The 24,329-nt window shown below is 43.1% G+C and overlaps 1 protein-coding gene across 1 annotated transcript in view; it reads right to left on the minus strand.

Moving 5' to 3' along the window:
• The window catches only part of SPOPL (speckle type BTB/POZ protein like), a 76,643-nt gene that overhangs the window by 13,424 nt on the left and 38,890 nt on the right, over positions 1-24,329 (minus strand). Inside the window, exons 5-8 of the mRNA XM_073634244.1 lie at positions 10,177-10,354; positions 10,032-10,087; positions 7,465-7,587; positions 3,796-3,938 (exon numbers count right to left, since the gene is read on the minus strand). Of these exons, the coding sequence (XP_073490345.1) occupies positions 3,796-3,938; positions 7,465-7,587; positions 10,032-10,087; positions 10,177-10,354 (500 nt within the window). The remainder of the gene's footprint in view (positions 1-3,795; positions 3,939-7,464; positions 7,588-10,031; positions 10,088-10,176; positions 10,355-24,329) is intronic.

The raw sequence follows: 24,329 nt of genomic DNA on the forward strand, positions 1-24,329 counted from the left end.
CTGCAGAGGTCAGGACCTGCCCAAAGAGGTGCCCTATGTTGACCCGTGTCCACAGCCAAATGCATATAAAATGGGAATGTGAGTATCAGAAGTGGACCTATATATACACATAGTTGCTCATAAGTTTACATACCCTGGCAGAATTTATGATTTCGTGGCCATTTTTCAGAGGATATGAATGATAACACAAACTTTTCTTTCACTCATGGTTAGTGTTTGGCTGAAGCCATTTATTATCAATCAACTGTGTTTACTTTTTTTAAATCATAATCACAACAGAACCTACCCAAATGACCCTGATCAAAAGTTTACATAACCTGGTGATTTTGGCCTGATAACATGCACACAAGTTGACACAAAGGGGTTTGAATGGCTATTAAAAGGTAACCATCCTCACCTGTGATCTGTTTGCTTGTAATTAGTGTGTGTGTACAAAAGGTCAATTAGTTTCTGGACTCCTGACAGACCCTTGCATTTCTCATCCAGTGCTGCACTGACAATTCTGGATTCTGAGTCATGGGGAAAGTAAAAGAATTGTCAAAGGATCTGTGGGAAAAGGTAGTTGAACTGTATAAAATAGAAAAGGGATATAAAAGGATATCCAAAGAACTGAGAATGCCAATCAGCAGTGTTCAAACTCGAATCAAGAAGTGGAAAATGAGGGGTTCTGTTGAAACCAAACCATGGTCATGTAGACCAACTAAAATTTCAGCCACAGCTGCCAGGAAAATTGTTTGGGATGTAAAGAAAAACCCACAAATAACTTCAGGTGAAATACAGGACTCTCTGAAAACATGTGGTGTGGCGGTTTCAAGATGCACAATAAGGAGGCACTTGAAGAAAGATGGGCTGCGTGGTCGAGTCGTCAGAAGAAAGCCATTACTACGAAAATGCCACAAAGTATCCCGCTTATAATACGCCAAACAGCACAGAGACAAGCCTCAAACCTTCTGGCACAAAGTCATTTGGAGTGATGAGACCAAAATTGAGCTTTTTGGCCACAACCAAAAATGCTTCATTTGGAGAGGAGTCAACAAGGCCTATGATGAAAGGTACACCATTCCTACTGTGAAACACGGGGGTGGATCACTGATGTTTTGGGGATATGTGAGCCACAAAGGCACAGGAAATTTGGTCAAAATTGATGAATGCAGTATGTTATCAAAAAATACTGGAGGAACATTTGCATTCATCAGCCAGAAAGCTGCGCATGGGATGTACTTGGGCATTCCAACATGACAATGATCCAAAACACAAGACCAAGTCGACCTGTCTTTGGCCAGCAGGATAAAGTTAAGGTTCTGGAGTGGTCATCTCAGTCTCCTGACCTCAATATCATTGAGCCACAATAGGGAGATCTCAAACACTGTTCACGCAAGACAGTCCAAGAATTTACAGGGACTGGAGGATTTTTGCCAGGAGGAATGGGCAGCTTTACCATATGAGAAGATAAAGTGCCTCATCCACAAATACCACAAAAGACTTCAAGCTGTCATTGATGTTAAAGGGGGCAATACACGGTACAGGCGGTCCCCAGGTTACAAACAAGAGGTTTGTTCTTAAGTTAAATCCGTTTTAAAGTCGGAACAGGTACATTGTTTAAGTGTACCTCCAGCCAAAAAAAAAATTTTTAAGCTTTTTGGATAGCATAGGGAAGGGTTAACACCCCTGTAATGTTTGTTATCTGTCTGTGCCCCTGTTCAGAAGATTTCACCTCATTTTCTGTCCCGGTGATAACTGGATTTTGAAAATTTTGGGTTGATGTGCAAACAAGCCTTGGTGATAAAGCATGAGTGGAGGTACCTTTTTCCCATAATAACTCTTACAGGAGTGAATTTCCTTCCCTAGATTTCCTCTCACTTCTTGACGTCTCCCCTTATTTGTAAGTAGGAGCCGTTTGTAAGTCGGATGTATGTAACTAGGGGACCGCCTGTATTAACAACTGGGGTATGTAAACTTTTGATCAGGGTCATTTGGGTAGTTTCTGTTGTGATTAGTAAATGGCTTCAGCCAAACACTAACCATGAGTGAAAGAAAAGTTTGTGCTATTCATATTCTCTGGAAAATGGGTAAGAAATCAAATTCTGCCAGGGTATGTAAACTTATGAGCACAACACACACATATATATATATATATATATATATATATATATATATATATATATATATATATATATATATATATATATATATATATATCACACATACATACACAAGCAGATCAGCCACATAACATTAAGACTGACAGGTAGAGTGAAAAACATTGATTATCTCATTACAATGATATCTGAAAGTGGGTGGGAAATATTAGGCAGCGTGTGAACACATAGTCCCTGAAGTTGATGTGTTGAAAGCAATAAAAAAAAAAAAAAAAAAAAAGAAAAATATAAAAAAAAAAAGATAAAGCTTAAAAAAAGTAACTAAACCCAAATCATAAAAAAAAAAAAAAAAAAAAAATGTATTCCATGTGGTTCATACTCAGTTACTATGAGATTTGTTTTCTATATTTTGCGAAAAAACCTGGTTGATCCTGCTGTTCTGTCTCCACATTCTGTCCATATCTCCAATTCAGCTGTGTTTTGCATCTGTGGTGGCAGCTCTGCACATGCTCAGTTTTCAGTGAGTTTCTATGTTGAGCATTTCCTCCTTATCACATCTGAGCAGCCCATGTGACTATAGAGTCACACATGTGGGTGTATACACAGTGGTAAATTACAGCCCTACAGCAAAGGGAACCCACTCAATATTAGGTGGTTGGTCATAAAGTTAAGGCTGATCAATATCTGTGTGTATTAAATACGTCACACACATACGTACACACAAACTCGTACAGGTGACTGGTAATAACTATAAAGGGCATACATTGTGTATTACATTTGAAAAACACCGCTGTAGGGTAACATTCAGAGACTCTAGCAGGCTTAAAATGGTTGTAAAGCCTTAAATATGGCCTCAGGTGATACTCAGATGAAACAAATCCTCCTACATAAGTTGTACCTGTTTATCTGCAGACTTCTCTATATCTGTGTAGAATTATAAAGCTTGTCTGAGAGTGCAGAAAAAAAACAAAGCAATGGAGATCGGAAGTTACACTCTGCAGAGCTCTGAGAGCTAATTATAGGAAAGGAACACACCCCTTCACACAGGAACAGAGCTGAGGCTGTCAATCAGCTGGAGGTCCCTCCTCTGTCACCATTTTTCTCTTGGTGTCAGGAAAACTTGTCAGAAGTGATTCATACTGATAGCAGAGGAACAAAGCAGCAGACAAAAGTAACACTTAGTGCTCTTAATTGAGACAAGTACCCACTATAGAGGGATATGCTGTTTATATTTCATATCTTTACAACCACTCTTGAAGTAAACCCCGCTAAGCAATTCTTCCACTAAAACTGGTAACACAGCACAAAACCAAAGCAATCCTAAGTAAACAGCCACCTTTTCTAATACCATACTGTTTATGGTATTCCCACTGTTACCAGTCAGACATATAATAACATTTCATACAAATGGAGTTGTTAGCTCTTCACCAGCATGGACACAAGGCAACTCTCACCGACTTCCAAAAATTGAATTACTGTAGGGGTCTACTTTAGGCAATTAGCCATCTCCCCAGCTTGAGGAACAAAAATAAAAATGTTTAATAAGTTTACATCTGAAGATCTCTGCTATTAGGTTCCTGGAAGAAAAAGAAAGAAAGCTTTTGTTTTAAACTACCGGTAGGTGTTTGACTTCAGTCGTGCATCAAAAGCCCCAAAGCTGCATCTTGTGGTGAACGCAGCACACAATTGTACTTGCCTGTTAATAAAGTCTATTGCTTGTGCTTTCAGCTGCTCGGCACTGTGCAAATCTGCCAAGATAAGGACATCAGCAACATTTTCCGCTGAAAGGTTACTGCATAAAGCCTCTTCACACAGGACTTTTAATCGCTCTAATGCATACTGTCAAAACAAAGACCATATCAATGACAAAGTGTTAGGGGAAAAAAAAAAAAAGAATTAAAAAAAAAAAAATGCAGCAAAGAAAAAAAGCGTGCAAGCTCCGAACATGGTACATGAGATGGAGAACAGTGATGTGGACAAAACCCACAGCAATCAGGAGTCATTTTTCATCAATTAAGGGTTGGTTCACACCACAAAAACGCACTCCAGATTTTTTTCATCATGCTTGTCTTTAACGCGTTCCGGTGCGTTTGTGATGCGTTTCCGGATGCATTCCAGATGCTTTTTTTCACTCTACAGGCAGTCCCTGGGTTACAAAGAAGATTTATTTGCAAGTCGAAAGAGGTACATTTTTTAAGTGCAACTCCAGCCAAAAAAAAAAATCATTGTGGATAGCACAGGGAAGGGTTATCACCCCTGTATCATTTGTTTTGCTGTCTGTGCCCCATGTTCAGAAGATTTCACTTTCTGTCCCGGTGACAAGTGGATTTAGAAAATTTTGGGTTGTTGTGGAAACAAGGATTGATAAGGCTTCAAGTGGAGACAACTTATTCCCATGACAATTCTTTTAGGAGCGATTTCCCCTTCCTAGGGGTAGATTTCCTCTCACTTCCTGAGGTCTCCCTCTGCAAGTACGAGTCGTTTGTAAGTTGATGTTTGTAACCCGGGGACCATCTGTACTGGGATTGTGCGTTTTTGATGCGTTCCATTACAGTCCAGTGCAGGAAAAATGCAGCATGTTCTACTTTTTTTTTCTCTGGAACTAGAAAGCCCTGGAACTGACTGCACATGTGTTAGCTACACCATTGCAAACCATATAACCTACCTTCCATGCGTTTTTGATGCAGAAAAACAAACAAAAAAACTCTCTGGACTGTATTTGGGTGTGAACTGGCCCTTAGAGCAGTCAGAAGAAAGAAGAGCTTTGACCCATTTTTGTGGATGAAACCACAAAAATGAGTATGGAATACAGCCCCGGGGAAGTATACAAGTAAAATCGTGGACTCGTTCACATAGGTATAATTAAGTATACACCTGCGCAAAGGCAGTGTTTACCTGCACGGGGATGCATGGCTTTCCCATGCATCTGCACACAGGCAGTCCTATTGATGTCAAATGGGACACAAAGGCTGCACAGACACTGTTCTCGATTTGATATTGGTGCAGGCGCGAGTTCAGGAGGGACCCACCTGTACATATGTCAAAGTGGGAGCAGCAGCTGCACAGACACATGAATAGGACTGTCTGCATACAGATGCAAACCTGTACGCCCCCCCTCTAGCAAACACGGTCCTCGCACACGTGTACACTTAAAAGGGGTTGTAAACCCTCATGGTTTACATGGACAAGGTCGAGGATGGGGAGGGGGAGGGACAAGGTCGAGGATGGGGAGGGGGAGGGACAAGGTCGAGGATGGGGAGGGGGAGGGACAAGGTCGAGGATGGGGAGGGGGAGGGACAAGGTCGAGGATGGGGAGGGGGAGGGACAAGGTCGAGGATGGGGAGGGGGAGGGACAAGGTCGAGGATGGGGAGGGGGAGGGACAAGGTCGAGGATGGGGAGGGGGAGGGACAAGGTCGAGGATGGGGAGGGGGAGGGACAAGGTCGAGGATGGGGAGGGGGAGGGACAAGGTCGAGGATGGGGAGGGGGAGGGACAAGGTCGAGGATGGGGAGGGGGAGGGACAAGGTCGAGGATGGGGAGGGGGAGGGACAAGGTCGAGGATGGGGAGGGGGAGGGACAAGGTCGAGGATGGGGAGGGGGAGGGACAAGGTCGAGGATGGGGAGGGGGAGGGACAAGGTCGAGGAGGGGGAGGGACAAGGTCGAGGATGGGGAGGGGGAGGGACAAGGTCGAGGATGGGGAGGGGGAGGGACAAGGTCGAGGATGGGGAGGGGGAGGGACAAGGTCGAGGATGGGGAGGGGGAGGGACAAGGTCGAGGATGGGGAGGGGGAGGGACAAGGGCGAGGATGGGGAGGGGGAGGGACAAGGGCGAGGATGGGGAGGGGGAGGGACAAGGGCGAGGATGGGGAGGGGGAGGGACAAGGGCGAGGATGGGGAGGGGGAGGGACAAGGGCGAGGATGGGGAGGGGGAGGGACAAGGGCGAGGATGGGGAGGGGGAGGGACAAGGGCGAGGATGGGGAGGGGGAGGGACAAGGGCGAGGATGGGGAGGGGGAGGGACAAGGGCGAGGATGGGGAGGGGGAGGGACAAGGGCGAGGATGGGGAGGGGGAGGGACAAGGGCGAGGATGGGGAGGGGGACAAGGGCAGGGAGGGGGATGGGGCGAGGATGGGGATAAGGGCGAGGACAGGGAGTCGGATAAGGGCGAGGATGAGGAGGGGGAAAAGGGCGAGGATGGGGAGCGGGATAAGGGTGAGGATGGGAGGTGATAAGGTGAACCCAGTATAGAAAGGGAAGTGCCATCTAGTGGCAGTTTATTAAAAATAATATAACTCACATTAAAGTACATATCTGGTCAAATCCAACTCTGCATAGTGACCCCGTCCCACCGATGATAGAAAACCACGGCCGCTGGAGGTGCTCATAGGGCTGGAGGAGAAAGGCGCCCCCCCCCACCAAGCTGACATCACTTACGCCCTATGGATCCCTGAACTTATACTCTAGGCCTGTGAGCACCACCGTAGCCGTGGTTTTCTATTATCAGCGGGATGAGACTGTTCCATAGTGGAGCAGAGATTTTTTTTAGAGCTCAACCAATAAATCAAAGAACATATACCCAGCACACTTTCAGGTGTGCATACACTTCCTTGCTGGTCACTGGGTGCTGCTGACTTTAGCTGTGCAATCTGCTGATCAGTTGCTTGATTACACTCAAACCTGCCTCTGTAACAGATTGCACAGCTAAAGTCTGCAACACCCAGTGGCCAGCAGGGAGATACATGCACGGTTAAAGGAATGCCATGAACGGGTTCTTTCAGATAAGGCCGAAGCCAATGAGGAGGGTCATGTGCGGCTGCTTCATGGGGAGAAAAAAAAAAGTACATGGCTTCCTCTCAGAGTAAAACTGGAGCAAGCACCGTGAGTAACAACCTCTAAGATGGAAAATCAGTGGGAGCACACAGAAGGAGAAATCATCACTGCCGGCTATTGTATTTCGACAGCTACAGCACCTTCTGAATATCCACACAGTGACTGCATGTGATGGGATGCATTTATTGTTGAGCCGACAATTTTATCTCCTCCTGCAGCCCAGACAGTGTCAATTATCAGCTCTGCACTCAGACAGGTCAGCTTTTATAGGGGTCTTACCATCCTGACCATTCTGCCCTGATATGGAAATAATACAACAACACACAATTCTAGACCTGAGGCAAGACTAAAATATTAATCAACCACCATGTAACAGTGTAACCTTGCGGCTTCCTCTTTAATATATGAGATTGTGGTGTTGGGAAGACTTGCTTGTAAATGACACTATATAAATGACACTATATGAAGAGGCAGTTCAACCAGTTTAGTAAACGGTGTGAAAAAACACAAACACTTTTAATTGGCGAAGGACTTACTTTATCTGCTGCTGCCAACAAGTTATCAGCCATCGTGTCTAGATTGGGGGCTTTTCCTGTATAGATAAATCTCAGTATTTCTTTAAATACTTCAGGTTCCACATCGTGAATGTCTACTCTATTCTGTACAAGAAAAAAAAAAAGAGCAAATACACAAAGTAGGAAAGCAGTGCAAGCTTAGTGAATAACCAAGACTCTCAAAGAAACCAAGAAAGAAAACAAAAAAAAGACAGTCAAAAAAACATAAAAAAATTATTAGTCCAGCTGAGCATACAGTTTAAATCTACTAAATATATTCCAGGTGCATAAAAACAAAAATATATACAAATTCTTACAGCAGAAAAAAAAAAAAAAAAAAGGCGGAGTAGAAAAACCGGTCCCCCGCCAGCACACTGCGGAAGCAGCAGTCTCCCTTCCGCAATCTGTACACATATATGCAGCCTCACTAAAGTGGGTCTTTTTCCATGAGACCGCATATATGGGTACATGTGTTTCTGCTGGAAGCGCACTTTACAGAGTCCTCCCAGCCTTGGGTCACGTACTCACAATCGGGAACTGGGGGGGGGGGGGTGGGAGCTAGTTCCCAATCACCTGATCACTGTGCTAGCCTCTGACAGTGATCAGTCACTGTACAGCCTCTGTATGTATGCTCCCCCTGAATGAACGATACATTGTATGCTTTTATCCTTGCTAGAGGAGAAAAATGTAAAACAAAGAAAAGTATGTGTAAAAAAGAAATAAAATAAAAAATAGAATAGCTAGATCACAAAAAAAAAAAAAAAAAAGATGTCTTTACTATACCTTACTTTATTATTTGCAAAAATCCCTGTAACCTAGGATTGTGGGCCCCTACTTCATTGCTATGTATTGTTTGCTACTTTGCAAAGTTAAAACCAATAAATTGAGGTTAAAAAAATAATCTAAATCAGGGTTCAAAGTTAGGGTCAAGGTCAATGTATTTTAGGTAGGATAAAAAAAATTATATATATATATATATATATATATATATATATATATATATATATATATATATATATATATCTATCTTAAATTTGTATGAGTGTCAGTGTGTTTTAGGCAAGATAAAGCAAAAAAAATGCACACCATTGTTTCTTGTCCCTACTGCAGGTAAAAACAAACACACACATATGCCATATTCCTACGATCATTAGGTGCTGGGGAATTTATTTTGAGTTGTTCTTTGGCAGAAGGTTATGGTCATAGCAAGAAATATACAGTTACATTTAAAATATATATATTTTTTACTTTTTTTGGGCCAGTTTTTTTGTGAATAATAACGAATGATTGATTTAAAAAAAAAAAAAAAATTACGATAACCCACCTGGATACACCAAGTTATGGGTGCTCAACCAGTGGACCTCCATCTGTTGCGGAACTTCAACTCCCATCATGCCTCTGCCTTTAGGAGTAATGCTTGTAAATGTCAGCCTTGCAATGTCTCATGGGACTTGTAGTTCCGTAACAGCTGGAGGGCCACAGGTTGAGCACCCATGCACCAAGTAGTTGTGATGAAATGTACAGTTTTACTAACACATGTCAAAGTTGCAAAATTGAGCTCAGGCGTTGGGATTTGTTTTACCTTCATCATGGAGTTAAACTGTAAGCCTTTACACATGTTTCTCAGCAAGCCAAATACCATAGGGGAAACCAGGGAAAAAAAAAAAAAAAAATTTCCTTTGCTAAGGAAAGGGACCTATGTACTTCCGCTAGCAGCTGGTCACATGACCAATGTCACAGAGCTGGTCACATGACCAATGCCACAGAGCTGGTCACATGCGTTCTGCCATATTGCCCGATGCTCTCATGGTGTAGGGGACTGCTGAATCTGCCAACTTCTAAGAAGGGCGGGCTGAATGACAAGTTTCATTTCACATGGTTCCTGCTGCTCCTGAACTTAGGAAGATAATGAAGCACTTGCCAATTTATACACACAACCCATGCACCCCCTTAAAAAAAAAAAAAAAAAAAATCAAGTGCATATACCCCAACATAAATTGTACATATAAGCCATATAATAAGCCATTGTTACAACCTTTTGTACCACCTGCCCCACCCCATTAGATTGTAAGCTCTTCTGAGCAGGGCCCTCTTAATCCTCTTGTATTTTATTGTATTATAACTGTATTGTCTCTCTTTTATATTGTAAAGCGCTGTGTAAACTGTTGGCGCTATATAAATCCTGTATAATAATAATAATATTATAATAACATTGCCGTTACTATTTTTCACTGTAAGTGGAGTTAACTCCTTTTAAACTCACACAATCTGACTTTGGTAGATACCAAAAGCCTATAAATATATCACTGCAATGATCCAAAAAGCAGAAGATATTTCACAGCACCAATGAAAACATGTCTGGTGTTATGTAACAGGAGAAGCAATAGAGAAAGTACAACAACAATGAAAGTGGAAGCACAGCTGTAAATAACACAGGATGCTGACTGTAAAAGGTTTTCCAGTGAAATATTAGGAAACAAAACCAAAACAGAACTAGAGATAAAAAGACAGATTTATCACCCTGCTTGGAAACAGTAAAACATTAATACCTTTTTATTTTCCTCCATCTCGTGTTCAAACATTGCACTGAATACGGGGGAGCGAGCTGGAACAAAGCAGGAGAGAGCAGTCAGGACGGCGGCAATGTTTTCAGGGAAAGCAGAAGAGATATGGGAATGATTATGGAGCAATTACCTGCTAGGATAGATTTATGAGCTTTAAATTCCTGACCTCCTACAAAGAGGCTGCAATCTGTGAATCGGGTCGTCTCCCAGAGATACCCCAAGTCTTCCGCTAGACGACATTCTGGAACCTTCAAGTTGTTGTTACAGAACTGGCCTGACATGTTCACAGAATCCTGAACCACACTCACCTAAAAAAGGGGGGAAAAAAAAGAAAGAAAGGTAAATACATTTCTTAGAGCAGAGGTCTCCAAAGGTCTCAGTATGAGAGCCACTTTGTATTTTGTACCACATCAGTCTTGGCTCCCAACACCCCCCCCCAACATTAAATCAGGGTCCACATTAGATTCCATTTTGCATTATAGTCTCCCCCCCCCCATACATCAGCAGGGTCCCCATCAGTCTCCCCCCCATACATCAGCAGGGTCCCCATCAGTCTCCCCCCCATACATCAGCAGGGTCCCCATCATAGTCTTACATTAGGGTCCCCATCATAGTCCCCCCTTATGTCAGGGTACTCATTCTAGTTCCCCCCTTACATCTGGGTCCCCATCACCATCATAGTCCCCCTTTACATCTGGGTCCCCATCAGAGCTCTCCACCCTTAAAGTCTAGGTGTAGGTTGTGGGGATGGTGAAGACGAGGCCATAAGCAGCTTCTGCTGACCTTAATCCTCAATCTGTGCACACTGAGGATACGTCAATGACCGTAGCTATGCCCAGGATAAAATCTTATAGTAAGCCAGATATGGACGGCGGGACATATAGTTTGGAGTGCCCTGCCTTCAAGATAAAAATTTACATGACATAATTGGAACATGTCCTCATGCACAATCAAGATCCAATTCCATCCTCAACAGTGATAAAATGCCCAATACAAATCTATTACAACGGTTATGAAAGATGATGATTCCTTATGGAATAAAGTTTAAAAAAAGGATTGTACCCATTTACATTGACAGTAGCTGACAAGACAGTGCAGTCTACCATACACAATCAATTGCCTGGGAGGAGGGGCAGGGGGTGGATTAGTGTCCGGGTCTCAGGGTTGTCTGTGCCAAGCTCACTGGTTAGAATGTAGTCCCGGGAAGGGAGCATGAACAGAAGGCGTCACTTAGAAGTGCTTTGAAATTCTGCATACCATGACCAACCATAGCGTAAAGATACACTGACGCGTTTTGACACATCTACATCACTTTTAATAAAGTTTTCCAGGCTCCTCCTGGTGTATTTTTCTATTGTATGGATTCTTTTACTATCATCTCGGCTAGTAACACTTGCATCACAAATTATTTGTAAATGACATAGGGGCGTTTAGGAGGCATCTGTGATTAGTTTGCAACATGTTTACTTTGATATGAGGCAAGGCATTTAGAAAGCAGTAAAGCCAGTTGCAATGCACATATTTTTTTAATTTTTTATTACAAAGTACTTACAGTGGATATAAAAAGTCTACACACCTCTGTTAAAATGTCAGGTTTCTTTGATGTTAAAAAAAAAATGACAAAAATAATTTCAGAACTTTTTCCACCTTTAGTCTGCATTCACACCTAAGCATAGCGCCTTTGAGTGTTTTTCTGGCGTTTATTTGCGCATTTCTATGTGCAATTTTGGCACGTTTTTATGCGCTACATGCGCGTATTTATGCAGCGTTTGAGCTTTGGCAATTTTTCATTAGCCAATAGAGAAAACTATCATCTGTTGCATCATTTGTTGCTAGGTATTTCAGCTTTTTTAGCTTTTCCCTTAGCTTTCATTTTTTTTAATGATTATTATTATTAATTTATTTAGTTAGGGTAAGGGGTTATGATTAGGCGTTGGGGTTAAAGTGTCACATATCCTGGTTGCAGGCTGAGTAGACTTCCTTGCGGCTATGGTTCAAGTACCCCTGAATGTGGTGACTGAGGTACAAGGCTGAAAGAAGCACGGGTGCCAGTAGCTTTATGGCAGGTGACTGCCGCAGTTAGAGACGTAGTGAAGGTGAGCCGGGGTCATACACAGTAAGGGACCTTTCACACTGGGGCGGTTTGCAGGCGCTATTGCGCTAATAATAGCGCCTGCAAACCGACCCGAAAGTGCCGCTGCTTTCACACTGCAGCGATGCGCTGGCAGAACGGTAAAAAAAGTCCTGCCAGCCGCATCTTTGGAGCAGTGAAGAAGCGGAGTGTATACCGCTCCTTCACCGCTCCTGTCCATTGAAATCAATAGGACGGCGCTGCTATACCGCCGGCAAAGCGCCTCTGCAGAGGCGCTTTGCGGTGGTTTTAACCCTTTCTCGGCCGCTAGCAGGGGGGTAAAACCGCCCCTGCTAGCGGCCGCATACCGACGGTAAAGCGCCGCTTACAATAGCGGCGCTTTACCGCCGACAACGCCCCCGCCCCAGTGTGAAAGGACTCTAAGACAACAAAGTGGTCAGGAGGTGCCTACGTGTCAGTGCACACTGGATATTAGCCAGAGCTCGTCTGTGTGCTGGTACACATACATACATTACATTACACACAAGCATTAGCTGTATGGGAATGAGCAGTAGTTGCAGAAGAATTTGCATTCGCTGTATGAGAATTTGTATTAGCTAAACTAGCTTCCTGACATTGGGTTATTTAAAAAAAAAAAAAAAAAGGTTTGTTAGGCTCTTAATACTACTATTACTGATAATGATAATAATAAACATAAATAAAAATAATCAAATAAATAAAATGAATACTAAGGAATAGTAAATAATTAACCCCTTACCCTAACCCTTAAATAAAATATTAATATTTTAACTAAACAATCTAACACAAAACAATTATTATTAATATAAAAACAATTTCTTTGTTCAGGTTTTGGAGTTTATTTATAATAATTTCATATATATTTTTTTTAAGGTTAAGGGTTAATCATTTATGTATTACATATTAATTATACCGATTTATGATGATTTTTAGTTGTGTATTTAGTTTACATTTATTTATTCAATTATTATTGCTATTTTATTAACATTTTTTTCATTTGAGCAGGGAAAAAAAAAAAAAAAATTGCACGAATGCGCACATAAACGCGTGAATTGCGTGTTTCCATTCATTTCTATGGAAATAAAAAACGCACAAATCTGCCCAATATGAGCGACAAAAAAAGCTCCAGAACTTGTTTAAGCTTCAGGCGATTTGGAGTGGCGATGGTGAACAATCTCCATAGAGAATAGATTTTTTTTCTCTTCCAGCATTTTTTAGCTTCAAGCAGAAAATCGCTCAGGTGTGAATGGGGCCTTAATGTGACCTATAAACTGTACAACTCAGTTGAACAAACTGAAATATTTTAGGTGGAGGGAAGTAAAAATAAAAAAAAACACTAAAATATGGTTGCATAAATGTGCACACCCTTAGACCCCATTCACACGGAGGCGTTTTTCAGGCACTTTTGGGATAAAAATAGCATCTGAAAAACACCTCACCTGCAGTCCCAGTGTGAAAGCCAGAGTGTTTTCATACTGGGGCGATGCGCTGGCAGGACGGTAAAAAAAAAAAGTCCTGCAGGCAGCATCTCCTGCCCATTGAAATGAATGGGCACCGCTGCCAAAGCACCTGCAAAGCGATTCGGCAGCTGCGCTACACGGGCGCACTTAACCCTTTATTCGGCTGCTAGTGGGGGTTAAAAGCAACCCGCTAGCGGCCGAATAGCTTCGCTAAAACAAGCGTCGTTTTACCGTCAGCGCTCATCCGTCCCAGTGTGAAAGCAGCCTAAAACTAATACTTTGCTGAAGCACCTTTTGGATTTTATTACAGCACTCAGTCTTTTTGGGTATGAGTATCAGCATGGCAAATCTTGACTTGGCAATATTTGCCCACTCTTCTTTGCAAAAACACTTCAAATCCATTTCGGATTGCAAGGGCATCTCCTGTGCACAGCCCTCATCAGATTACCCCACAGATTTTCAATGGGATTCAGGTCTGGGCTCTGGCTAGGCCATTCCAAAACTTTAATCTCCTTCTGGTGAAGCCATTCCTTTGTTGATTTGGATGTATGCTTTGGGTCGTTGTCATGCTGAAAGATGAAGTTCCTCTTCATGTTCGGCTTTCTAACAGAAACCTGAAGGTTATGTGCCAATATTGACTGGTATTTGGAACTGTTCATAATTCCCCCTACCTTGACTAAGGCCCCTAATTCCAGCTAAAGAAAAACAGCCCCAAAGCATGATGCTGCCACCGCCATGCTTCACAGTGGCTTTGGTGTTCTTTTGGTGATGTGCAGTGTTGTTTTTGCACCAAACATATCTTTTGGAATTAAGGCCAATAAGTCCAACCTTGGTTTCATCAGACCATAACACATTGTCCCACATACTTTTGGGAGACTTCAGATGTGTTTCTGCAAAATTTAGCCAGGCTTGGATGTTTTTCTTGGTAAGAAAAGGCTTCCGTCTTGCCAGACATATGAAGAATACGGAAGATTGTTGTCACATGTACCACACAGCCAGTACTTGTCAGATATTCCTGCAGCTCCTTTAATGTTGCTGTAGGCCTCTTGGCAGCCACCCAGATCCAGTTTTCTTCAGGGACATCCAGTTCTTGGTAATGTCACTGTTGTGCCATATTTTCTCCACTTGATGAGGACTGTATTCACCGTGTTCCATGGTATATCTAATGCCTTAGAAATTCTTTTGTACCCCTCTCCTGATGGATACCTTTTAACAATGAGATCCCTCTGATGCTTTGGAAGCTCTCTGCGGACGATGGCTTTCGCTTTAGGATGCAACTTAATACATTTCAGGAAAGACCTACTAAAACAGCTGAACTTTATTTGGGGTTAATCAGAGGCACTTTAAATAATGACAGGTGTGTACTGACTCCTTTTTACACGAGTTTGAATTTGATTGTCTAATTCTGAACACAGCTACATCCCCAGTTATAAGAGGGTGTGCACACTTATGCAACATTATTTTATTTTTTTATTTTTTACTTCGCCTCCTCTAAAAGATTTCAGTTTGCTTTTCAATTGAGTTGTACAGTTTATAGGTGACATTCAAAAAAAAAAAAAAAAAAAAAGGTGGAAAAAGTTCTAAAATTATTTTTGTCTTTTTTTTTACATCACAGAAACCTGACATTTTAAAACAGGGGTATGTAGAGTTTTTATATCCATTGTATATGGCACCATCAATGTGCGCAGTGCTTTACATATATATTGGACATTTACATCAGTCCCTGCCCTCAAGGAGCTTACAAACTAAGGTCCCGAACTTACAGTCATACATATACTAGGGCCAACGTAGAGTCCAACCTACCAGCATGTCTTTGGAGTGTGGGCGTAAACTGGAATACCCTGAAGAAACCCACGCAGGCACAGGGAAAACATGCAAACTCCAGGCAGGTAGTGGCATGGTTGGAATTCGAATGGATGGCCCTAGTGCTGCTAGGCAGAAGTGCCAACCACATAGCCACACAGAGCGCATTGAAAGGTGTTTGTGAGGCTTCAAAAAAACGCAGCTGAAATACCTGCTTGACACTAGTGTAATCGAAGCCTAAGGGCAGCTATTTTTGGGGTTCCAGGGCACCCTTCATTATAGCGTAACAACCCTCTAGTTGGAAATGCGGAAGAGAGAAATTATGAAAGCTGAAGGTAAAGAAATGAAGGGCTGCAATCAAAATGCACTAAGCAATGTAAGAGATGAGGTATGCTGCTATAGGTCTCCTTTTACCAGGAAGGTTTAAGAATACTCTAAAGTTGATGGAGACCCAATCAAATTTAATTTGAGCTTCAGCAATGTTACTGTCATTTCAAAAATCATTTTCAAAAATGTACAAATGCAGTTATTTATTAGAAGAAAACTTGGCAAAACCTGCCATTAAGGTCCTTATTCAGGCACTTCCTGTCATAAAATGACATAGTTGTGACCACCGTCTCCTACTTGTGCTGCTGAATGTCACTCTGTCACATGGACTTCGGTTAGAGAAGACAACATTTCACAGACAACGTTTATTGTTGTCACTATTGGGATAACCAGCCTGGAAAATGGCAAAACACACATCAACTTTTCCTGCTTTTCACCTGAATGGCTCTTTCATGCTGGTAGCCGAGGGAGGCAGTAAAAATATGGGGCTGAGCTGCATTTTTATATCCCCCACCTGACGCCCACCAACATTACAGCTCGTAAGGGCTATACACGAGTTTGACAGGCTGCATAGCTGTCAAACTTACTCATTGAGATCAATGGGGCCGCATCGTAACCGTGACCCAATATCTTGACTCGCAGTTGCAGCTCAGTTTGGCAAAAAAAAAAAAAAAAACACACACACACCAACTGGTTTCGGTAGCGCCACTGAAATGCCTACCAGCCGCTGATATATCGCCCTCTGAAAAGCATTGCCGCCTGTCTGAAAGAGCCCTGAAGGCTGTGCTGGAATCTCTGCCTGCCCGGCCGATGCCTGGGTAAAGCTTTCAGCACACAAATACAGGATTTCCATAAACAAAGCATGCTAGTTTGCCCAGTTTTCCTATTAAACAATAGATGTGGTTTTGTGTATTACAATTTTTCCTAGGCCCGGACACATCAGCACAAGCGACCTGCACCACATACAACAAAAATACCGATGCACAGCGATCATAAACTACCTCTGCTTATTTCAAATCATTTTTTCAGTGTCCTGCGATTGATCTACAGAGGGATGTGTATATGAAGACAGAAACCGGCCCTTACAAATCCCTCTGAAGGTAATGATGGGGAGAATCATATCTACAGCTTGCCTCAAACCATAGAGGACCAATCTGGATGCATAAAAGAAAAATCAGAAGGCAATGATATTTTCACAATGGATACAATCTGAATTCTGCTAGAGAAAAACGCATAACATGAGGGTCAAAGGGATCTTTCTTCTGACTTTTCTAATCTTCACATGTGTTACAAGTCAGTATTTCTGTAAGTATTGAAGCCAGCAATCCCCTGTCATTGCCGGACATTTCCCACCGACACCACCATCGATGGGGCGCTACTCTTCCCACCGACACCACCACCGATGGGGCGCTACTCTTCCCACCGACACCACCACCGATGGGGCGCTACTCTTCCCACCGACACCACCACCGATGGGGTGCTACTCTTCCCACCGACACCACCACCGATGGGGCGCTACTCTTCCCACCGACACCACCACCGATGGGGCACTACTCTTCCCACCGACACCACCACCGATGGGGCGCTACTCTTCCCACCGACACCACCACCGATGGGGCACTACTCTTCCCACCGAAACCATCACCGATGGGGCGCCACTCTTCCCACCGACACCATCACCGATGGGGCGCTACTCTTCCCACCGACACCATCACCGATGGGGCGCTACTCTTCCCATCGACACCATCACCGATGGGGCACTACTCTTCCCACCGAAACCACCACCGATGGGGCACTACTCTTCCCACCGAAACCATCACCGATGGGGCGCTACTCTTCCCACCGACACCATCACCGATGGGGCGCTACTCTTCCCACCGAAACCACCACCGACGGGGCACTACTCTTCCCACCGCACCACCACCGATGGGGCGCTACTCTTCCCACCAACACCATCACCGATTGGGCGCTACTCTTCCCACCAACACCATCACCGATGGGGCGCTACTCTTCCCACCGACACCACCACCGATGGGGCGCTACTCTTCCCACCGACACCATCACCGATGGGGCGCTACTCTTCCCACCGAAACCACCACCGATGGGGCACTACTCCTCCCACCGACACCATCACCGATGGGGCGCTACTCTTCCCACCGAAACCACCACCGATGGGGCACTACTCCTCCCACCGACACCATCACCGATAGGGCACTTACTATTCCTACACCAAATGATGGGGAACCAACTCTTTCCACTGACATCAATGATGGGGCACTATTCCTCCCACTACCAATGATTGGGTACTATTGCTCCCACTGACACCAATAATGGGACACAGCCCACCTCCGGATTGTGGGGAGTGCCATTTGCCAGGGGAGCGGAGGATCAGGCAGCTAAAACGTTTTTTCCTCTACCTTAAACAAAACCAGCTATTAACTCTTGCAGTGGGGCTGTGCCTGCGCTACAAGTGGTACTTTCTAAATTGCCAGAAGTTGAGCTTTAAATGAAAATCTTTCCGCTTGGTTTGAAAGATGCCGCCATCAGATGCTCCACCAAACACCACCATCTTTTCTGTCAGCTGCTATGGACAAAGGCTGTTCAGCAGGGTTCTCACTCATGCGTGAAATGATCCTTCCCATTTCGTGCATGCATGGTACAATCCTGGTTGGTTGCACAACATACCCAGACACACTTTTACAAGGAGGGGGATGGTAGTAGAAAAGCAAAAATGAAGGCTGTAGATAGACCCACTGCTTTGCCATGGAAAAAAAAAAACACCATACACACGACTAGCAAATCGATTGTGCTTTGTTATGTTGTAATTTGTCCAAGAACTGGAAGGTGGACACAGGGTCAAGGTGACAAAATTGTCAAAACGGACAATAGCTGTCAATACACCTATACTTTACATAAAGCCATCAGACACATGCACAGAGAAGCATTTCTAGCGTCTTCCCCTTTGCCATGAATATCCTCAGTCTATATACAATGCCTTGAAAAAGTATTCAAACCCCTTGAAATTCTCCACATTTTGTCATGTTACAATCAAAAACGTAAATATATTTTATTGGGATTTTATGTGATAGACCAGTGTTTCTCAACTGCAGTCCTAAAGGCACCCCAACAGGTCATGTTTTCAGGATCTCCCTCATATGAAACGGTTGTGATAATTACTAAGGCACTGAAACTAATCAAATCAATCGTGCAAAATAATGGAAAGCCTGAAAACATGACCTGTTGGGGCACCTTGAGGACTGGAGTTGAGAAACGCTGATAGACCAACACAAAGTGGCACATAATTGTGAAGTGGAAGGAAAATGATAAATTGGATTCAAACCATTTTACAAATAAATATGTGAAAAGTGTGGCGTGCATTTGTATTCAGCCCCCTGGAGTCAATACTTCATAGAACCTGAAAGTTATTTTGGGGATGTCTCTAGGAGAGTGACATTTTTGCCCATTCTTCTTTGTAAAATAGCTCAGGCACTGTCAGATTGGATGAAGAGCGTCTGAACAGCAATTTTCAAGTCTTGCCACAGATTCTCAATTGGATTTTGGTCTGGACTTTGACTGGGCCATTCTAATACATGAATGGGCTTTGATCTAAAGCATTCCATTGTAGCTCTGGCTGTATGTTTAGGGTCGTTGTCCTGCTGGAAGGTGAACCTCCGCCCCAGTCTCAAGTCTTTTGCAGACTCTAACAGGTTTTCTTATAAGATTGTCCTGTATTTGGCGCCATCCATCTTCCCATCAACTCTGACCAGCTTCCCTGTCCCCTACAACATGCTGCTGCCACCACCACCATGTTTCACGGTGGGGATGGTGTGTTTAGGTTGATGTGCAGTGTTAGTTTTCCGCCACACACAGCATTTTGCTTTTAGGCCAAAAAGTTCAATTTTGGTCTCATCTGATCAGAGCACCTTCTTCCACATGTTTGCTGTGTCCTCCACATGGCTTCTCGCAAACTGCAAACGGACTTCTTATGACTTTCTTTTAGAGGTGCACTGAATGTAAATGGTGCCGAAACTGAAAATGTAGGATGCACTTGGCCGAAAATGATATTTTTTAAAAAACTATTTATACTTTTATTTACAAATTGGATTATCTTTGACTTTTTAATATCAATTTAAAATGAATATGAATTTATTGTCTGCCATTATTGGCACCTTTTAGCACTAGAAAAGTATAAGAAAAATGAATGTCTTAAGGCCCGTACACACAATACGAAAATCAGATGGAAAAATTCGTATGACGAGCTGCCTGCCGATTTTCGGATTGTTAGTACGGTGCTTTTGACAGCCGATTTGATTTCTCGTCTGACAAAAGCTGGATGTGCAGACTATAAAATTGTCCGATGTGAACTCAACGATTTTCGTTTCATTAGTACAGTTTTCGTATGAAAAAAATCTTAAGAGCAAGACTACGCATGCTCGGAAACGAAAGAACACATACAAAACTATTCAGCACATCACTTCTGACATTGTATTCTGTCGTACAAAAATATTCGTATTGTAAGTAACCCCTTCGCTTTTGACATGTGACTAACATGCCACAAAAAAAAAAAAAAAAAAAAAAAAATAAGACGCTCAGATGTCCAAAAATCTAAGCGAGGCTTTACACACTGGTCCGTTGCACTTCCGCTGTGGTGTTAAAAAGCCTGTGTGCTGCATTTTTGGTCAGGAAAAAAAAAAAAAAAACACCAAAAATGCACCTCCCTGTTGAAATGCATTGAAAACGCAGTAAGAACGCACCATTAATGCACCCGTGTTACGTTTTGATGCAGTTTTTGAGTCACATTACCTATGAAAAACCAACCATAAGCACAGTAAAATAGGATTTTAAAACAGCTTACCTGTAAAAAAAAAAAAAATCCTTTTCTTTGAAGTACATCACGGGACACAGAGCCATAGTTGTTACTATGTGGTTTATAGGCCACCTTCAGGTGCTGGGCACTGGCACACCCTAAGACAAGAAGTCCACTCCCTATATAACCCCTCCCACTACTGGGAGTACCTCAGTTTTGTAGCAAAGCAATACACATGTACACCAAAAAGGGAGGGGCCTGTGTGTCCCGTGATGCTTCCCCTTGGAATCCCCTTGGGATTTCTTGCTGGTCCACAGTTATTGTCTCTTTTTCAAGCGCCTGTATTCCTATTGGCAAATGTAAGTGTAATACCTATGATTTTTTCTGGAATAAATATCTTATACAGTATTACGCTATGTGCCCTATCGCTTTCCTTTATCTATGGTTTGGCTGATTTGCATCTGCATGTAAGCTGTGTCTACTCTGCTGAATTCCACGGAACTTCCATCCAGACGCTGTATTCCATACATTGAATTGGTGCCTCATTGGTTACCTTCCAAGCTTGATTGGCTTGTCAGGTGTACACCTGTACAAGTCCAATCTTTCTGGTAAGAGAATAGTACTTTTGGTGGTGGTCTTTTCATGGTTATTCACCATTCACTTTGATGTCCGCTCAAGATTTTAATGATCGTCACATGCTTGTTTTGGATTACTCACCACAGGGATTCACCATTATATGTGGTCCCTTTTCATCAAATATGGACATTTATTTCTATTGATCTTTATACTGGTCATATGTCACTTTGTTTACTGTATATTTATGTCACTGTTCACATATTATTATACTTCTTTTATTGTGATATCATTGTCGACAATTACATTTTTGGTATTTATTTGTTTATAGCGCTGCACCCCCCCTCCTTTTTTTGGCCATTTTATTTACATTGTCATGTTGGCTGCTTTTTCACGTTTTTTTTTGACAGGGCGGTACTCGTGATTTTTTTGGATCCTTTTTGAGATGGTTCTAGGCTTCCTTGTGGCTGTAGAAGTCTTTTTTATAGCCCTTTTTTGAGGTTTTTTTACCCCCCCCCCCCGACCATAGCCCAATGCACAAAGCAGAGGTACTACCAGAAGGAACGCATCCACTGCTTGAGAAGTCCAGTCCAGCCCTGCCGCAGCTATTAATGCTCAGCCTGATGCAATAGTAAATGTGTCAAAAGGAATGCCTGTGTCCCCAAACCTCTTTCATGCCCCTGTTTGCTCTTGTGTCCCTCCATCAGCTTGCAGCAGCAGCAATGGAGCTTTTTAAAAAAGCACATTCCCGCACTGGACGTTGGAGGACGCCAACGCTGCGCTAAGCCCCACCCCCCCTTTTTTAAAAAAGTTTTCCCACGCGACGCGGGCCTCTGATCCTACAGGATCATTCTGTAAGGGGAAAAATGGCAAGGAGGGAACCTGGAAGCCGCTGAGTAGGGCGGCATGCTGATCTTTTTTTTTTGTTCTCTCCTATTGCTCTTCCTCATGAGGAGGGGGAGAGTACAGCCCAGGTGGGGGTGTCTGGGGAAGAGGAAAACCCCCCCAGACTTACCGGAGGTCTGCTGCTAGCTGGAGAAAAAAAAAAAGAAGCCTGCTGTTCCAGACACAGCATGATCTCTTGAAGAAGAATGAGAAGGTATGTGCTCCATACAGCCCACAGTGGTGACACTTAGGCATGACAATATTTACCAACCAAAGGAGACATTTCATAAGAAAATTAAAAAATTTCTTAGAAAACACCACATACCTTTCTCGCCGCAGGGTTTTCTGTGGTAAAAACCAACAGACCCAATCTTCACCCTTCACAGTGGGTTCCGTTAACAAACCTTCAGGAGACGGGGAACCCACAATCCTGGACCTGTAATAGCATCCCGCCAGTAAAACTTTATGGCCTTAATACCAAAAGTACTGGATCTCGGGATCCAGCTCTCTAAAAAGAGAAGAGTTTACAGGCAAAACCTCATTTCTTCGGACACGAGGCCCGGGTACCATTCAATTCGGCCTAAAAGACACTTTGAATGGATCCAGCTGCATAGCTAGCCCCAGCAAGGATTGCTCCAGTGAAGCACCTTAGGCTTGAAGTGCCTTAGACACTGGCGAAAAAACGGAGGTACTCCCAGTGATGGGAGGGGTTATATAGGGAGTGGACTTCTTGTCTTGGGTGTGCCAGTGTCCATCACCTGAAGGTGGCCTATAACCACATAGTAACTACTATGGCTCTGTGTCCCGTGATGAACGATAAGAAATTAGCGGTAAAATCACAGCGAATTCACACTAAAATCGATGTGAATTTGCGTTCATAATCACATGCATCTTCAGCGCCATGATTGGCACCCTTTTCGCCAACAACACCATTTTCGGCCAATATGTTTTGGCAGCCGAAATTTCGGTGCATCTGTCTTTCAACAATGGCTTTCTTCTTGCCACTCTTCCATAAAGGTCAGATTTGTGGAGTGCACGACTAATAGTTGTCCTGTGGACAGATTCTCCCACCTGAGCTGTGGATCTCTGCAGCTCCTCCAGAGTTACCATGGGCCTCTTGGCTCTTCTCTGATTAATGCTCTCCTTGCCCAGCCTGTCAGTTTAGGTGGACAGCCATGTCTTGGTAGGTTTGCAGCAGGGTAGATTTGATTTAAATTACTAGTAAAAAGGCTTGATTTAAATCATAATTTTTAAAAAGCCACTGTCATCCTTGTCCCGCAGCTGCTCCTCCTCTGACCCGCTGTTGACTCACCAACAGTCCCATTCACTTTAATGGGACGGCTGGTGATGCGGCAGTGACACCAAGGTGAGGGATGTGACGGCAGCAGGTGAGTGGATTCCCGCTAACAGGCGCTGCCATGATGGATCTGAAATGACAGGTGCTCTTTAAAAGTAAAGACTTATTCTTGCTGGTAGTTAGAATCTTTAATATTTGCAAACAAAATGAAGGCTTCCCATTTAGAATAATAAGCTGTCAGGTTAGTAAAACAGCGATATCAGAATGGATTCAATCATACAATTTGTAGTGTACATAGATTTGCAAAACAATGGGATAAAGGAATATTCCTGAACTCTGTTTTATCTCATGGTTACTGTGAAATTGGGTTAATGCAGTAATGCAGTGCATGTTATCTCAGCTTGCATTCATTGAATGAGTTTACCAAAAATGCAAATATTGCAGAATATACAGCCTCATGCTACATAACTAAGCTTCAATTCATGCTGAATAAAATTATTAAATATATCATTATTAAATAGATGTTTACTCCAAAAGCATTTTCTTAAAATAAATTTGATAAAAAAAAAAAAAAAGATTTTTGTGATATAAAAAAAAAAATTCTTCATTTATATCCACCCTGGTTTGCAGTTGTGCCATACTCTTTCCATTTTCGGATGATGGATTTAACAGTGCTCTGTGAGATTTTCAAAGTTTGGGATATTTTTTAATAACCTAAACCTGCTTTAAACATCTCCACAACTTTATCCCTGGCCTGTCTGGGTCTTGACCTTCATGATGCGGTTTGTTCACTAATGTTCTCTAAGGGTCGGTTCACACATGGGCAACACGACTTTAGCGCGACTTTGTACCGCGACTTCAACGCGGCTTCAGCGCGACTTTAGCGCGACTTCAGCGCGACTTCGGCAAATTACGAGGCGACTTGAAGTCGCCTCCATGACAGGCGACTTTGCCTGTGGCCAATCACCTCTCTGGGAGGGAGGGGGGGAGGGAGGGGTTTTCTCTGCAAAGTCGCTTGACT

Source organism: Aquarana catesbeiana, linkage group LG06 (assembly GCF_042186555.1).
Source record: "Aquarana catesbeiana isolate 2022-GZ linkage group LG06, ASM4218655v1, whole genome shotgun sequence".
NCBI classification, from domain to species: domain Eukaryota; kingdom Metazoa; phylum Chordata; class Amphibia; order Anura; family Ranidae; genus Aquarana; species Aquarana catesbeiana.